Genomic DNA, 12,237 nt, shown 5'->3' with positions numbered 1-12,237 from the left:
TTTCACAAATAATCACAAATCAGCATCATAATTATACAAGATATCCTTTGTTGACCAGAACTTATCCAATCTATTTTTAAAAGAGTTAACTGCAGGAGCCCGTACTACATCTTCTGGAAGCTCGTTTCATGTTCAGTAGGAATCACTTTAAGGATTTCCGTCTTAACTCATACCTATTTATTATTCTGTGAACAAGCTTATGGCCTTTTCACTTACTAACCTGTAATGAGTTTCTTCTATAGTTTTTGGTTAGTTACCTCAAAAGAATACACAGGGATTTTTGATGCTTTGCACTACATTTTTTAGAAATTATACAACTGATGACTCAGCTATAGATGCATTTGACAATAATATATTCTTGAGAGAAATAAATATTGAAGAAGAATGCTCAAATAAATATAATAAAAACCACACAAAGTGTAACTTGTGAAAAACCAAATTTGTTGTTAAGAGAGACTTAGCGAGGTCAGCCACACTGACTCAGTAAATGTTAACACTGCTTGTCATCATGGATTACAGTCCGCACTCTCTGTCAGCATATAGGATACATGAGAATCTGTGAGACAAATACCATAGCGGATGCACCTGTTGTGTCTAATCTAAGGAAGAAAGCTATATATTCTTCATTTAAAGCCAACACATATGAAAATCTGTATTAAATACTGAGAACTGCAGCTGACAAATACGCTCGATTGGTCCAGATTTTGTGATTTATTCGCACCTGCTTCCCAAAATTTACTTTGTTTGCTTTTTGTCTGTAAAGAGCTGAACTGATACAACTAACATTGTGGTTCACAGATAGATTCAGACAAACAAAACAAAACAGTAGGACAATATGTTTGTCTGCCCAAAAAGAATAAGCAGGTATTTTTGTCAGCTACTGTAAATAGCTAAGTGGTTCAAAGAGTAGAACAAATTAGGGAGATAAGAACAGAGTAAAGAGTGGAACAAATTAAGGAGATAAGAACAGAGTACAAGGGGTTTTATCTCTCTAATCACTGAACTGGGACGGGATGTTATATCTGAGCCGTGTCTATTTCGCTGTTGTACAGAATACTCCTCACACCGTGGTGCTCTGTACAATGTTAGAATGAAATAAAAATGTGTCTCCAGACAGTTTAACCTACTTTCAATAAGTATCAGGACACCTAATTTTCCACCTTTTCTAAATATATTCTTTACAAAATCTCAATTTGATCTTGTTCAGCAGGTCATTAAGCTTCACGTAACTTATTTGTCCCGAGAACAAGGATGACTTTCATTCACTTCATACCAGGCGTGAATACATTTTCTCAGTCACTGGGTGATATTTGGAGTGAGGACTGAAGGTGACAGACAGTTTGTGGAGTTTTAAGGCCAGTGTTGAGTCAACAACTAAAACACTAGAGGAAGAGAGAAGAGTAAAAACAGGACCGATAGATTCATAGATTCCTCGGTCGTTACGCTCAAGACAGCATCATCAAGCAGGAAATTAATCAATAACTGGAAGGAAAGTTTAAATCAAGACAGACACAAGAAATCATAGCGTGTGTAGTTTAATTTTGTTATAAATTACACTCACATTGCACCATAATATTTAACAGTATCAATACATCCTGAGCAGACATCAATATTTCCTCACAGGAAGGAAATGTGTTGATTGAATTGATGCAGACTTTAAAGCACCAATCAGGGAAAAAGCATTGTTCAGAAATGTTGAAATGCATCCTTATTTTTATTCATTTATTGTCTCTATGTGCTTATTATCCCCCACTGCTATGAATGGGTTTGATAGATTACAGCATGTAAAGGGGGCACTTGAGAATAAGTACTCAGCTGTCTCATCAAATCAGAGGAAGGATACATTTGTAGAGTCTGGACAAAGCTGCGTTAATTAAAGCATCATGTGAAAAGATTGTACCTCTTGCTTCAAAGTGCTCAGAACAGGAACTGGCTCAGTAGTAAGACAATGCACAGATAAAAATATATGTAAAGAGGAATATTGAGTTTTTAAAAAATGACATTAACATCAGCAAGTAGAAATTTGGTTTTAAATTTTAAATCACATACTGTGATTTTTTTGTTGTTGTTGTTGTAGAAAACATTTATCTTTGATTCAAGTTTAAAAGTACAAATAGTTCCGAAGTACAAACAGTCTTACAGGCTTTCAAAAGGCTTGGATTCAATTTTAAATGTTTAATCATTAAAACTTAATCATACTATCAATTTTTAATGTTTATCAAAGTGCACCAGAAGTACAGTCTATGTATGCTGGTGGACTGAGTAGGCGAAACCCATGTACACAAAACACACATACACCCTCTATTATCGGCAGTATTCCCATTCAGAATAAGGCTGCAGTGAAAATAAAGTCCCAGAACTGTTCATACTAAAAGACCAAGAGGCTTTAACCTGGAGGAAAATGCAGCCGTGAAAACACAAACATTAAAAAAAAAAAAGATGGTTCATAACACACATCACAGAATAAACAAGTCTAATGCACTTCATGACTTCTAAAGGATCAGCGGATGTGCACGTTAGCTTATATCTATTACATACAGCAAAGTGGAAAATCTCTCACATCTCATGCAATAACGTTCAGCCCCAACACGTATAGATTTATTATTCACATTTTAACTCATGCAGATTGATCTTAACCTCTTTATCAGGTTTTAATGATTGAAAAGATCTGCTCGAGAGGAGCTGATCGTAAGGAATGCTGGCTCTCTTTGAAGTAAGCTTGTTTTTTTTTTTTGAAGTACCTGTTCTTCCTTTTACAGGAGATTCTGCTTTGTTATGTACAAAACCATGTAAATGCAGTGAGTATGAGATTGCAATTCTTAGTCTGGTGCATTATCACTCAAGCTGGTAGGTAAATTGATGGTTGCTACAGTGGTCCTTATTTAAAGATGGTGTAAACTAGTCAAGTTAGCAGAGCCAGCTGACCCTAATGCTCTGTTTTAATGCTGCAAACTGCTAAAAAAATTGCAGCAGAAATGCTAACTGTATATCTGAGAAGCGTGCGTTTGGCTTGAGGATGCTGTAGCTCGTAGATTAGCCTTCTGCAAGCATTCTTAATGTACCCAAACCTGTAATGTAAGTCTGTAACACTGTAGTCTTTGTAAGAAAACGTAGTGTCACGTTGGATGGTTGTGTTTTGGTTTTTTCTCCTTTTTTTTGGACAGTAATGTCATCATCATGCGACCCTCTGGAGGATGTAGAGGATGCCGATGTTGTCGATGGTGACGAAGGTGGAGAAGTCGGACGACACGTGGATCCTCTTCAAAGCGCTTCCTGTCGGATAGAAGGTCTGCAGGGCTTCGCCTTTCTCCACGTCCCACCACTGGCCAAGAGACAGAGAGAGAACAATTACTGGAACGCTTCAGGCTCCTTAAAGAAAAAAACTGTTGCAGAATACCTGGGCAAGGAAAATAATCCCAAGCCATGTTTTTCTCTTTCTTCTTCTTCTTTGTATTTTATTGTGCTACGGACCCCCGATGAGCTGTGTCCTTAATAAAGTCTGAAGTGAACTGAACTGAACTGAAGAAACTGTGTACACGCTCAGTGAGCTTGTCAGTAGAAAATGACAGACACAGGCAGACACTGTGCTCACTCAAGAGATCAAAACATTGAACTTTCTGGCTTTGAAATGTGTCAGATCTTCTCTCTGAAAAATAATGAATCTGACACATTCGCATATCTTAAAGGAATAGTTTGACATTTTAGGAAATATGCTTATTTGATTTCTTGCTGCCAGTTCAATGAGCAGATTGATACCACCATCACGTCTGTTCTATTTGAATCTGGAGCTAGTTAGCTTAGCTTAGCATAAACGGGGAAACAGCTAGCCTGGCTCTGTCGAAATGCAACAAAAAAAAAAAAAAACGCCACCCATCACCTCTTAAACTCACTAATTAACATGTTATATGTTGTTTATATAATCCGTACAAAAACCTGAAGTCTAGTCACTGTGAGGTTGCCAGGCAACCAGTGGAGACAGGAAGTCCCTGCTCCCACTCAAGCAAAAATCTGGCATATAACTAACTACCCCTAAAACCACAACTTGTTGTTTTTACTTTATCTACACTTTTCCATCTTTGTACAGATTAAATAAAACTCTAACTATTCTTTGAACATATTTAATGGTCGTCAATTTTGGCATAAAATATCCTCATAACTTTAATAACAGGGATTATGGTCTATTTAGCCTAGTTATTGTGTTAGCATGTTGTTGCATGTTTATCCTCTTCTACTTTCCACTTTTGAGAGTTTTGCCAATGTAAGAATGGTTTATTATACCAGTGAAGGTTTAAAATAGAGTGGGACAGACTCCAAGATATTCTCGGAAATCACAGAGTTGTTGTACTGCTCACACTATAAAACTTTTCTTTGTACCAGACACTCGTCAGGTTGACAAGTTACTGCACAAACTACACAACTGATTTCAGACGAGGTGTACAAATAACAAGATTGTTCCAGGTGAGACATCCACGAATGAAGAAAATGCTCAACTCTTTGTCCCATACTTATAAATAAGAGTATGTCTTTTGTCTTTTAACAGTGTCTTTCCTATTGTGTCTTTGCTGATGCTCTGCTGTTGTTGTTGTGTGTAACTTCTTTTTGCCAATTCGGTCATCTATGTAAAACGTCTCTGAGTGCCTTTAAAAGCGATATATAAATAAAATGGATTGTTATTATTATTATTAACATCAGAGAATAATTGTGATATTTAACCAAAAACATGCATGAGAAATTGCTCTCTTATCGTATAATGATCATCTCCCTTCTCAAGTGCTTCAACTATAAGAGTATCTTGTTTTTCACTACAATAAAATCAAGCATGTTTGAAAACTGTCGTCGGTCACAATTGTAGATAGATGAAAAATAGATGGCCCAGTATGACATGCTGGAGTAAAGATTTCATACCAACTGGAAGGTGTTTAGTCTCTCAAAAATTCTTGGATCTGAAAAATGTGTTTAGGACAATTAAATCATGGCCAGCGTGGCTTACTCTGCACTAGCTTTGATATGAATCAGAGCTTTATATTGACTATTTAAGATGAATTAAATAGTATATTAGCAGACTCAAACTCACACATGAACCCTCTGTTGTACACACATCCGCTCACACACACACACACACACAAATCCACAGGCTTCCCAAAACACACAGATATAGATGCACACACACACACATATTCCCCTGCAGCTTTCCTAAGTGATTCCGTTTAATCTCGGTTTAAAGTTGACATTTTCCATTGAAGCTCCATTCTCACTGGGATGAATCATCAAAGGCGCATCCAGTCAATCATTTATAGCCTAGCATGGGTGTGTGTTTGTGTCTGTATGTGTGTGTACATTAAACTTTGACAATAATAACCATTATTACTACACATCAAAATTGTACCTCTTCCATCTGAATAAAAGACAACATGCGCCAAAATTAATAAATTAAAGCTTCGGTAGCATAGTATGTTTCTGCTCAAAAGCTTTAGTTATTGTGTGTGTGTGTGTGTGTGTGTGTGTGTGTGTGTGTGTGTGTTTGGAAAAGAAAGCAGGCCAACTCCTCAGTCTCTCAACAGACAGGAGGACAGACAGACTGAAACATAAGAGGTGGCGGCAACAGATGTCTAGATTACAGAACAATCCCAACACACACACACACACACACACACACACACACACACACACACACACACACACACACACACTCACACATACCATTTATCACACACACTTCAACAGCATTAAGGGGAGCTCATTAGCATTTTCCCCGATATGGCATCGAAACACGCTGTCTGTGTAGGTGTGCTAACTTAGCTTCTCTTCATTTTTTCCCCGCTCAAAGGGTAATTCTATGAAGGCTAGATATATTGCAGTGTGTGTGTGTGTGTGTGTTTCCTGAAAAATGGCCCAGTATATTTCTGTTGCTGCAGGGGGTTGGCCCTTCTTCCACTGATTGGACGTTCTCCACTGTTACCATCATAACAAACACACACACACACACACACACACACACACACGCATGCTTGCTTGCCTCAAAATGCGGCTGCTTTGTGGAATCCTTGTCACAACAAATAATCACTTCTGAGTGAAAAGACAAAAGATCAAAACATAATAAGTTCTATTAAATTTGCATTAAAAAAATGGTACAAAAAATTGACCTGGAAGAAAGTCCCTAAAAACAAGATTTTGGGCTCTAAAAGAAACAAGTCTGCTTTAGTTATTTGAAGAGTGAACTGGGACAGAGGAATCGACATGAACAAAGACTTCTCTGAAATAATAACCTCTATCCTGCGGTTTGCTGTGCGATACCGCTTTAAGACTAAGCAGTTCACGATGCAGATTCAACATGTTTTCCAGCACGCTGACAGTTTTGACAGCTAACCTGTGATTGAATAGTTCGGTTTGAGCTCATTTTACAGTCTCTAACAGATCCATTGATTTGTTTTTCCTTACTTTCCCTTTCCAATAATAAATGTCTTATTATTGTTACTCCATATGTTTTTTCTTCAGCTAATCAACTTTAAGTATGCGCTGATTTTTCTTCCTCAGCTGTTGATTGACTGCCAGACTCCTGGGTGAAACATTCGTTGCGATGAGAGATGGTTTTAACAAATGTTTGACCGGATATACACGCAACAAAGAGCGGGTCAAGTCTGGCTTTTTTCCCTCCCGCTGTATTTTTAGCCCATGAGATGGGTCACGGCTCACTTATTTTAATACCCTCTTTCCTGGTCTGACATCTTAACACAGGTCAGATCCAACAATAAACCTGTATAATTGTCCTGTGTGAAGAAGGCTTTAGATAACTGTAAGAGTCAGAGGCCTGCGACCTACAATTATTAATAATTCACTGTGCAAAGATATAACTCTCAGCTTTTCTCCTCATACGTCTGTGCTCTGGCTGGAATCAGACAGGAAACATTGTACAAAGTAACATAAGCAAAACACTTTATTGATATAGACTCTCTGCATGCATTTATTTAAAAATAATGAGTTTTGCTTATTTTTTTCATGCTTATGCATACCATGATAAATCTTGTGATGTTTACATGATCAACGGAGCTATGCTATGTTATGTTATCTGCAGCTGGCCTCGAGGCTAAATATGACATGAGTGAACATGACATTTAGTCAAGCTAATTAATTTCATGTTTCTACAGGGTACATACGTTTAACATACAGACTGAGTCACAAACCCAAACATAATAAATCATTGTTTGTGTGGTATTTAATATAATCCTCTGAAGATTACTGGACTGCATGAGGTATTTGATCACACTGGATGGGAAACAGATGCAAAACAGCTTCGCGGTGAAGCTCGTGTTCACATGAGCTAGAGCAGAAGTCACACGTTTCACTGCAAGCTAAGAAAGCATACATTCTGAACATATGAATATAATTAGATTTATATAGAGTTTTGATGTCCATCCACATCTAAAATGCTATTGGTTCACCGTTTCACCAGTGGAATCTGCAGGCTGATGTGAAATGGTGCGAAATGGTCTTTCCAGACAAGTTGACCCCACAATCATATAACAAACACCAGATTACTGGCGAGTATTTAAGTTTTTCAAAAAAGTCTGGCCCAAAACAAGTCAGGTGCCCAAATGTACTTTAGCACATGTTTCTTCTTGTTGTAATCATTCTTCCTTTTCATACTGGCCGTTAAGAGATCCCTTCATAATGCACTTTCAGTGTAAAAACCCATAAGTCTTCAACCTTTCAAATTAGTCAAATCAATTCAATATCATTCAAAGTTACTGTCTTTTTATTACAATCCTTCCACTGCAGCTGAACAGGACACTGAACACTGTTAAGACACAAAGACAGATTTTTTTTTTTACTAAAAAGATCTAAACTGTGGAAAATGTCCACTTAATCTGACTGACTCAGATGGCTGAAGCCTTATATTATCTTCAGATTCAGAACTTTTAAATACATTTTTGCTGAAAATTAGGACTGTGGATTTTATCTCCCATCACTTAGATTGTAACCACATTATCTTCTAATGGTCAGTCTGAAAAGGAGGAATGATTATAGTGAGCAAAACCTGCTTTATATGGGCACCTGACTATTGTTTTAAGACAGACTTGAAAAACTGTGTGCCTGTCCTTTAACACCCTGTGCCACTAACATCAGGGAAACTAACATTAAGTACTAAGACGGTGTAAAAAAGTAGAAGTAGGAGGTTTCCACCTGCGGTTTTAGCAAAGAACTTTTCAAAGTCACAGAACGATCATGTCAGCCACATTAAACACTTTCACCATGTCTTCTTCTGTTAGTCTTTATGAAAGAAGGTGAGGAGGGTAAACCACACAGATCATCGATCGCTGCAACATATGCTCTTTTTTTTTTTTTTTTTTAATAGATCACTCATTAACGATTGAATCTGGATTGTTTTGTCAAGAGATGAAGAGAAAGGGAGAGATGTGTGGCTGGATGAAGAAAGATAGACAAGATAAAGGTGGGATCGATAAAAAAGGTCGGGGGTGGGGGGTGAACAAGGAGAGCAGAGCAGATACCAGAGGATGGAATGAGACACGGTTAAAGTGTAATTGCATCTGAATGGAAGGAAAGATGGCTGCCGCCTGCCAAAGCACTGACAGCTCCAACAAAGAAATAATACTTAGATGGTTGCGCACGCACACACACACACACACACAGACACACATTTATGTACGAATGCAGAAATAAACATCCAAGCAGACAGACGAAAGAGAGAGAGAGAGAGAGAGAGAGAGAGAGAGAGACAGAAAGAGAGAGAGAGAGAGAGACAGAACAAGTAGAGTCGAACAACAACAACGAATGAATCCCATGACAAACAAGAGGAACAGACGAATGATGAAACTCCACAACAAAATAGAAAAACAAGACATGGAAAAACACTCCATAACTCCAGCTGGTTATAAAAAAAGGATTAGCAGAGAGATGCAATGTATGGAGGAAAAAAAAAAAGAGACGGCGCAGAATAAATGTTTAAACGAGTCGCCTGGCTTGATGGCGGGAAGGATGGAAGGAGCCGTGTGTGTGGATGGAAAAGTGTGAAAATGATGTTAGCTTCAGAGTGAGACTGGATTCACTATGAGGACGGAGGGTGGAGGGGTGGTGGGGGGGGGGAGAAAAAAGGCCAGAAAATCACTATGTTGAATCATTTACACCAGAGGACGGTGACTTGACTAGACTGGATGGCATGCATATTTATGCATTTGCATGCGAGGGAGACAGAAGTTTCTTTGGTTGGCGACAGAGAGAAGAAGAGTAAGATGGAAAATGAAGGTGCGCATGGGAATAAGGTAAAGATAGCACACATACATACGAGGGAAAAGCTGCATTAAACAAAAGGATGGCAGATTAAAAATGTAAAGATGCTGCAAAACACATTACACATTTATCATAACAACAGCGACACGCGAGGTCCTTGTCTATCCTTAAGGGTTTGGTCTCTCTTATGGGAATATGTAGCGGTGTTTTGTGTGTGACACAGAGTTCCCATATCCTCAGAGCAGATGGCTGATGTGCTGATATCAACACCATCACTGTGGGACCATTGATTTATGGGAGTGCTAGCGATGCGCATGGAAGCTAAATGACTCTATGTGTGTATTTCTGAGCTGTTGGTGAGAAGATAATACACCTGGGCATGTTTACTGTAGAGGTGAGTATGTGTGTATTTGTGTGACCGCCTTGAGTTTTCTTTACTGTGGCCGCAAATGTTTCCAGAAGGTCCAGCACAGCATCCTCATCTCCTTCTAAGCCGAGGCTGCTGATATTAACCGGAAGGATGGCTGGAAAACGGGGTTGAGACAATGTTCATCTGTACATCGCATGAATACTAATGCAAGGTAGACACACACACACACACACACATACACACACAGGTGGGACTAATTGGAAATATATTGAGAAATGACATGAGTGCATTAGCATGAAAATGACACACTCTTAAATCAAGTGTGTAGATTCCAATCTAATGTTCATACAGTGAATGTAGGTTATAAATGTAATGGAGATTATTCCATTAAACAGCCAGTGTTCTTTACTGACTCACCTTATTAAATTTACACCAGATGAAAACATGGTGAGCAGCAGTGGGAGATAATTCACTACTTTTGTTTACTGACCATCAGTTAAATGTAATGTTATTGTTTTACCAAGTGATGTAGTTTGAATTTTTAATTTGAAGCTGACAAAGCAAGTTATTGTCTAATAATAATAATAACAATAATAATAATGACTCTTGCCGATTCCAATTTTCTCTCTTTGTAAGACTTTAATAAGAAAGAAAGATTTTCTTTCCATTGTTGTGTGTGTGGTTGTGCTGTTTGTGCTGCAGCTGCCGATGTGCGTGCGACGTGAACCATAGTAGCAAAGTCGAACATATGAGACTGATCAGGGCCAGTCACCGGTCATGGCCGTTTTCGATCGGTGCATCTTTAAAAATAATCAACGGGTGATCTCTAAAAAATAATACAAAGCCAGCAGAAAAAAAGACTAATAGCAACATAAAGCCTGATGGTAACATGATGGAGCTGTGTCATGCAGCAAGGTATCTATTATCAGGTATCTATTAGTAAGACACGAAGGTGACTCTATAAAAATCCTTCAGCGGCTGATCTAAGAATCCGTCAAAGCGGAGGATTGTTTTGTTCCCGAGGTCAAGAACGAGTTTTCAGTCTCAACTTTTAATCCGACATGGACGAGAATCTCTTAAGTGCATTAAAAAACATGAAAATTTCAACATCACCATGACAACTGGGTGAACTCCATCTGCTGAGGGAGACTGGACCTTGTGGAGAGCTTTTATTTTCAACTACGGTTTCAAAAGTCAAAAATGAACCTTTCATCTCAATTAATATCATGATATTGATTTCAACCACGAGTTTGTGAAGCAGAGCTGCAACAATAAAAGCAACTATTTTGATGACTGATTAATCGTTTAAGGCACTTTTCAAGCAAATAAAAAAACAATATTTGATGGTTCCAGGCTCGCTAATGTGAGAATGTGCTTTTCCTTTTGTTTACATTTAGTAAATAGACTTTCTTTGGTCTTTAAAACACCAGAGAACAGTTAAGATGATGTCATTAAACGTCTCTGTCTGACCACGAGTCCAAAATTCAAACTATTGATCAGTTAATTGTTATGCTTTGAGACAACATTGGGTGAAAAGGGCTCCAATTCATGAGCCTGTTTTTTCATTCATTGTACTTTAAGAATGTTAATGACTTGAGCACAAAGAGAGCAGAAGGATGGGGGTTTGAGAGTGGACGCAAATGTCACCTACTTAAGTGGAAACATGATGATAGAAAACAAGAGGGGCCGCTGAACCCTTATCTATAAAGCCACACCCTTCTGCATTTCCAGATAAGCTCCCTCTCAGTGTCACACTCACATACACACACACACACACACACACACACACACGGGTCAAAATCACATCTGGGAAAGCCCGGATAGCTGCCGTGCGAGTGTGAGGAACCCTGATTTCATTTCTTCTACCGGCATATGAGCAGCAAATCCACTCCGACAGGCCCTCACCGCTAGCTCTCGTGAAGCTAAATAGGTCTGCTTATTCAGGCTACCTGAGGGAAAGTCAACATCGCTTACATAACAGAAATACCTGTCCATGTGTGTTCTTGCAATGCTCGGTGTGGGCTAGCGCACAGTTGCGTCTTTCAGAAGAGCGGTGGAGGGAAGTAATTTATCTTCCTCCTACATAAATAGCTCTGATACAGTCCAGGGGGAGTAGATACCGTCTCTACACTTTTATAAAAAATCATAAAGACTCTACAGCCGGCAGGATGCACACAATGGACGGAGGGAGGAGGGGAGGGAGATTAAAGAAAGAAGGGGACACCAGCTGGAGTAGATTCAGGCGATTTTGTAAGGCCACCTTCATTTTCAGAGAGAAAAAACAAGGGTGTGTGTATGTGTGTGTGTGTGTGTGTGTGTGTGTGTGTGTGTGTGTGTGTGTGTGTGAGAGACCAGGCCAAGAGTCTTGCGGAGTGGGAAACAGTGTGACACTGAAGTTGAATTATTCATCCAAGGTTCCGTCCACTGAAATATTGATGCTCAGACAATCCTCTACACATCTCTCCCTCTCTCTCTCTCTCTCTCTCTCTCTCTCTCTCTCTCACACCATCTTTCTTTCTTCACTTTCTCTCACTCGCCTTTCTTTATTTCCACTGGCTACTCTTTGTTAATCACAGATGTGACACGGAAAGAAGGGAAAAAAAAAGCAAGGAAACTGAAAT

General features: G+C 38.8%; 1 protein-coding gene across 1 annotated transcript in view; it reads right to left on the bottom strand.

Moving 5' to 3' along the window:
• Window positions 1-1,519: 1,519 nt before the first annotated feature.
• Window positions 1,520-12,237, bottom strand: part of apaf1 (apoptotic peptidase activating factor 1) — a 48,444-nt gene continuing 37,726 nt past the window's right edge. Inside the window, exon 26 of the mRNA XM_067581322.1 lies at window positions 1,520-3,322. Coding sequence (XP_067437423.1) covers window positions 3,176-3,322 — 147 coding nt within the window. The 3' untranslated portion in view covers window positions 1,520-3,175. The remainder of the gene's footprint in view (window positions 3,323-12,237) is intronic.

The sequence above is a fragment of the Thunnus thynnus genome, chromosome 23, assembly GCF_963924715.1.
Source record: "Thunnus thynnus chromosome 23, fThuThy2.1, whole genome shotgun sequence".
Classification (NCBI taxonomy): Eukaryota; Metazoa; Chordata; class Actinopteri; order Scombriformes; family Scombridae; genus Thunnus; species Thunnus thynnus.
Note: the sequence above shows the minus strand (reverse complement) of the source record. Positions and strands in the feature narration are given on the sequence as shown.